Consider the following 6,400-nt stretch of genomic DNA (forward strand, 5'->3'; position numbering starts at 1 on the left):
GCTAAACACCCTCATTTTTGAGATTAGAACGTTGTTTCAAAGTAGCTCAGCCTCAGCTTGTCCTTAATTTGTTTTTAACTTTTGACCAATTTTGAGGCTCGTGTTCTTATAAAAATCGCTCTTATAGATAAAGAGTATAGATCCAGTGAAGTTTAGTGAAAAATTTAGTCACGTTTTGCCACACTCGCTAAACACAAGCAGGGTTGCTAGGTAGTATGGGTACAAAGTAGCCAAACCGTTTATGCAAGTAGGCAAAATCACGTCAAAATAGGCCAAATTTACCCATAACACAATGACGTCATAATGAGCAGGCGCAGAAAAAAACAAGCTTAGTTTGCAGAATATCCGTTGCCCTTTCCATCAGCAGACTCTGTAAGCCAAACATATTGCACTTCCTAAGACTTCTTTTACTTCCTTGCACTGTAATATCTACCTTGGTCGGTATAGATTAGAAACTCGAGAAAAATAAAGCATTATTCACTATTTATTGAAACTTCTTACAATTGTGTGGATCAATCTCTGTGATTATGCGTGTTATTGATTGCTGAAAAATTGCCAATTCTATGGGTTTGAAAAAAGCAAACATTTTGAGTAAACTAAAGCTTCTAGTCAAGCACTCTTCAGAGTATAAAACGTTAGAACATACATAGGTCGATTTTGTACCACCAAAAGATTGTTTGCAAATTCTATTTAACTAAATTATTCATGGGCACCGACACAGGTTGAAAAAGGGGAGGAGGGGGAGCTAAGGGAAACTTTAACAGCCATGACAGAAGATTTTGAAAAAAATCTATTGTTTTGGAGGAGAGTGGGGGCATGGCCACTCGGCCCCCCATTCGTCGGAAGCCCAGTTATCAAAGGAAATACTCGAAAAGTAAATCAATCAAATGTTGAAAAAATAAGCAAAAGCAATGACTTCACGTCGTTACATGAGAAATTCAGAGACTGATCCATTTGGATTGAATCAATCTGACCCATTTGGATTAAATCAATGCCACCTCAAGTGTCTGTCTGGTTCATGGACATATGATGCATGATTAACCATTTTATGATTTTATGGGGTTTAATCTCTTTTTCGAACATTCTCTTAGAAGGCCAAAAAATAGCCCAAATGAGGCAGGAGGCCAAAGGTAAAATTTCGTAGCCAAACATTCTTAACAAAGGCCAGATTTCTCAAATTTGGCCTCCCAGTGGGCCAGTTGGCAACCCTGAACACAAGTTGAATGGCAAGTCGTTTTGCCTGCAGCGATTTGAAGTAAAATGTTGAATTGAATTGAATTGAATTGAAGTAGCAGTAATCTCTCGTGCCCATTTCTCCTAGTTGCGTGTAAGCGCATTTCAAAAAGTGTGTGCTCTCTTCGACCTTTCGGACACCTTGTGGAGGACGCGATAGTTTTGAAGGGTTGCTTCGTTGTTAGTGTATTGCCTCAAAGCAGCCATTTGTTTAAACACGGTTTCAAGATGTCTTCGAGCAAGGGAAAGGAAAAGCTAGGTTTTTGTGGCCGATTAGAGAGGCAATGTCGCAGTTTTGCTAACTTTGCGTACAATAAGCAAACCAAGGAGGTTATGGGAAGGAGTGGCAAAAGCTGGGGTTAGTGAGAGGCCGCCATAAAGTTATTGAATTCTTTGTAATGCCGTGTTTTTGTAAATTTAGTGTTCTTTAAAATGTTCTGGCCTTGATTATTTTTCTTATCCATCTTTTAGCAAAGATTGGTTTGTTCTACTTCGCCTACTACGGCTTTCTAGCGGCTTTCTTCTCGGCCTGCCTTGCAGTGTTTCTCTCGACACTAAACGAACCCGGCAAAGGTGGCCCGAAAACAACACAGTTTTTAAGAGACGATTCAGCTCCAGGTAACTGTCCTTTACATTTTATGTTACAGTTGACGCAGACATGATCTTTAAAAGTTGGGAATATACCAGTCATTTTGCCATAATTCAATCAAACCTCGAGCGTCGTACACCATCTGCCCATAAACATTTTTGTTGAACGACTGCTGCATCAGGGCATTGTTTTACCGCAAGCAGAAACCACCTCCCCATTTAAATGTCGTGTCTTGGTATATTTTCTGTTCGTGACTATGTTACTTCATTTCTAAAGTTATGCTGCAATTGGAAAACAACTTTTATGTTGAAAAGTAAGAGAATAAACTAGATTCAAATACTCACTACTTTAGGCCTACCGACAAATAGTACCAGAAACGAAAAAAGGATAAACTACCTAAAAAATAAAAACAAATAGAAACGCCATTATTTTAGGCATCAGAACGTTTATTGTTGAAAAATATATGTACTTTTTATTGAGTTGGACTCTTCTAACGTTGGTACACTTCACCATCGACAGAATAATTTGCAAGAATATATATATATATATATAGTTATTTAGCCAACATTAATCTTTTAATAGAACATTGTCGAACGTTTATGATATTTCTTTATCAGTATTCTGATTATTGAATGATGAATGTTGAAATTTGATATATATGAACAGTACGGTTTCTGTGGTGACCCTCAAGATATGAAGTTCTTGCTTGGCAACCTACTTGATCTTTGAATTGACATGTGATAAACAGTTTGGTTTACAGAGAAGCAAAATATGTCCCTGATGCAGTCAGGTTGTTTGATGCAGTTCATCAAGTATGAATAGAAAGTATGTTGATGAAAATCAACAGTCTTTGTTTAGAGGGGAGCTATTAGTGGCTTTTCTCAGCTTTCCAAAATGATACAGATAGCTTATCTTAACTTCACAAGAGGAAGCTATTTCTACTCCCTTGTCTAAAATCCCATGGCCAGGCCTGTACCAGCAATTTGTCAAATTATGTTTGCCATTTTGTTAGTGTGTTATAACCTATGGTGTCTAATTCATCCATATTCCTTTTGTATTAATTGTTAAATTTTACTTTATCCTTTAGGGTTAAACACAGTGCCATCAATCAATTTCTTAGAAGGATACAAAACTAAACACAGGACCCGTAATACCAATGCAATCAGGGATTACTTGGAAGGTAGGTGGTGGTTTGTTCATTGAGCTACAGGGATAAATTATAGCTTTTTGCAAATCAGAGAATGAATGCAACAGAACAATATAAAGTGGTTTCATGTTCCACTCATTAGTGTCATAAATTTGTCTTTTCTGTTGTTTTTCATGTCCCCATTTACTTTTTCCAAATATTTTTTATACTTAAGTTCATTCTAAAAAGCTTGCTCACTCATCTACTTTTTAAAACACTGTAAACTGATACAAAATTGTCCCACCTAGCACCTGATCTGGCCTCACCCCTAGCATTGAGGTAAAATGTTGTGTCTTTGTTAAGACTATTGAAAAAAATCAGCACCCGGAACAACCATTTTTTTATCTGCAGAAGACTGCTTATTGTTATGTGGGGTAACTGTTGGGCGAACAAACTTTTACTTGAAATGTCCACCCCTGTAGCCAGAGTTTGTTTGGGAGACCACTGGCTATATGCAGGAGACCTATAAAAGAGCTGCTGGTCTCCAACCTGGGGGACAACTTTTGACCAGAGATGTCCACCCCTGGATGTCCTTTTTCCCAGAGATGTCCTTACATCTTATCAATTAAACAACCTCATTGACAGAACAAAACATAATTTAAATTGCACAATTGAAATGAAACAGGATATCAGAGACTCAGTCAATGCAATTTTAATTTGGTCTGCATTGTTTATCCTCAAATGTCAATATGAAATTAGTTGGTATAAAAATGTCTATCCAAAGGCTATCAGGAAAAAATCTTAATGTGTTCCATTATGGATTGCATGCCTTTGCATGCATTAACTTTTCAAGGCGTGCAATTATCAGCATGCCAACAAATCTTATGTTACCAGGACTGGACATGTAAGTGTGTTAACAGTGTTTTTGAAAAATCCATATTGGAACACATTTTCAAAAAGTTTCCTCTTTTGGAAGTGTTGATAATTGCTGTATGTTGTGCACATATATTTTCTAAATTTACCTTATAGGTTTTGCAAAGGCTGATGTTAATGGCGGAAACTGCAGCGACCCAAGCTCTAAATCCCCTTGCAAATTTGACATCAACCAGCTTGGAAATTGCTCGACTGGTTCTTATGGCTATGATGGCAATTACCCATGTGTCTTCATGAAGATAAACAAGGTGTGCATGCAACCATACAATCCTTCTAACAGCAGTTGGTTTCTTGATGGTTATTGACCAGTTTTAACATAATATTTTGCCAAATGTTGTTTTTTCTCTTTATTCAAACTAGAGGAATTTGACATCAGGATCATTGCCCTTCATTTCTTGAAACCAAAGTATAATACCTGGTTGTTATCAGTGATAATCAATGATGTTCTTTTAAACTTTTCAGTGCATAATATTTTCTTTGCTTAAAGAAATAGACCCGTGAACACGTTTCTCCCCAGATTAGCAAGATGTCTATAATACATTTAAGTGTTAATTAAAAACCTCTGCAGAAGTGTGCAAAGTTTGATTTTCATTGTTTTGAATGGTCTAAAAAACTACAATGTTTCCACATAAATATATATATATATATATAACTGAAATAATCAAAATGCCAAAGTAGTTTTAAAATTTGAAAAATGATTTTACTGTGCTTCAAATGGCTACTCAATATAAAACCTAAGGATTATTTTAAATGCCTAAAGCATAAGTATTTGTTTGCTTTGTTAGGTTTATGGCTGGAAACCATCAGGCAATATCAAATTAAGTTGTGACTCGGTATGTATGGTGAAATTATTTTTTTTTACTTGTATAAGATGCATGTATGGATGCCTGTCATATGTTTTCAGTTTCATTATTTTATGATTTATGTATACAGGTCTGGCCATAAGACTTTAAGCAGGGGAGCGGTAGACAGCTCTCCTAGTAATTTTCAGGTGAGCTATTTCTAGACACATAAGAATATAAACAAAGGAAAAATTGATTTCAAGGAGAGCAATTTTCTTTTAAGAGCAATCTAGGAAAGCAATCTGTAGCTCTCCTCCAGCATTTGAGGAGAGCCTGGAGAGGAGCAAGAGCTATGGCTCGCCTTAAATGGCCTGGCCTGTATATATATATATATATATAATGTTAAAGTATGTCAATTTCTTTTATAGAAGGAATGAATAACAAAGTTATTTTGAAATAAAGTTTTTTGTACCTCAAAATGTTTAGATGACTGCTACCTTCTGATATTTCATGGTTTCCTAATCCTGGTGTTTTTTCTCTTTTTAATTAAAGGGTGCAAAAGTTTTACCAACAACAGGATACCTTGCCAAGGCATTTCCATTTGAAGGGCAAAAAGATTATCAAACTCCAGCAGTTGCAATTCAACTGGACTTGAGCAGTGGTAATAAACTGACTGTCAAGTGTGAAATTCGTGGAGAGGGATTCAAAACTTCTGATGTTTATATTGCCCACAGAGCATTTGGCAAAATTGAATTTGCTATTGTACCTTGATTTTGAGGGAACAGTTAGTGACACATTTTAGCTATCTTTAGGTGTGGCTAGTTTGCTATAACTAATTTCACTGCAACTGCCACGCCATGGTTGAGAATGGTTTTGATCTGATATTAAGAAATTTTGTTTATATTTGATTTGCAACAAGCAGTTGTAATACAGTTTCAGTGATGCATTAGGACAGAGAGATTGATAGTCACTCTTGTTGTAACTGTTGTTGACAAGATTTCTATGATACATCAATTTTTGTTAATATGTTCAAGTACTATCTAGCATTAACAGTGTTTTTCTTATCACTACAGTGTTGTTTTATCATTTTTTCAAAGATTGGTGTGAAATGTTTCTTTGTATTTTAGCATGCTCTTGCTTTTTCAAACATACTTTTAGTCGTTTTACTGCATACTACTGCATGTTTTTGTCACATACAATTTCTTATAATGCAGATTTTGTCAATCGATTTCCTGCCCTTAGAATATCTTTTTCTCAAAGACTTCGTAAGATGTAATTTCAAGAAAGTTTCATCATCGGTTGAAAGTGCTTGGCCAGTTGTTTGATTGGCATTTTCTTTTCTATTACTAAGCAGGGGGAGGGTGTCAAGGGGAATTTCTAGACCACCCAATCAGAAGGTGGGAAGCTCTGTTAATCCTGTCATTTCCAGCTAGTACTAGGAACAAACTTTTTAGAGGAATACTTTAATTACTTTAGAGAATTGCTGAGCCTTGGTATTCTTAAAAAAAATTTTTATTATGTCACAATTACCAAAACCTGCAAGTTTGGTGAGTGTCTAGACAAATAAAAATAAAGAAGCAAACTTGCAAAACAAAATTTGGATGAGTGCACCTTTATATATAACTCTTGTTTCTCTTGTTTGCTAAACAAGCATCAACAAAAATTAAACTGTTAATGAAATCCTAGCCGGGCTCTTATTATTAGCTGATTCTTAAGTTTCACAAATTTTAAAATCAT

At 35.7% G+C, this 6,400-nt stretch overlaps 1 protein-coding gene across 1 annotated transcript; it reads left to right on the forward strand.

Annotated features, from left to right (window-relative positions):
• The first annotated feature begins 1,338 nt into the window (after positions 1 to 1,338).
• LOC135684621 (putative sodium/potassium-transporting ATPase subunit beta-3) lies at positions 1,339 to 5,814 on the forward strand. The gene is made up of 6 exons (XM_065200255.2): positions 1,339 to 1,591; positions 1,705 to 1,851; positions 2,910 to 3,002; positions 3,978 to 4,129; positions 4,667 to 4,714; positions 5,216 to 5,814. Exons 1-6 carry the CDS (start codon positions 1,462 to 1,464, stop codon positions 5,432 to 5,434), a joined length of 789 nt encoding a protein of 262 aa, XP_065056327.1. The 5' UTR covers positions 1,339 to 1,461; the 3' UTR covers positions 5,435 to 5,814.
• Positions 5,815 to 6,400: the final 586 nt, after the last annotated feature.

This window comes from Rhopilema esculentum, chromosome 21, assembly GCF_057945365.1.
Source record: "Rhopilema esculentum isolate cy_ngs chromosome 21, ASM5794536v1, whole genome shotgun sequence".
NCBI lineage: Eukaryota > Metazoa > Cnidaria > Scyphozoa > Rhizostomeae > Rhizostomatidae > Rhopilema > Rhopilema esculentum.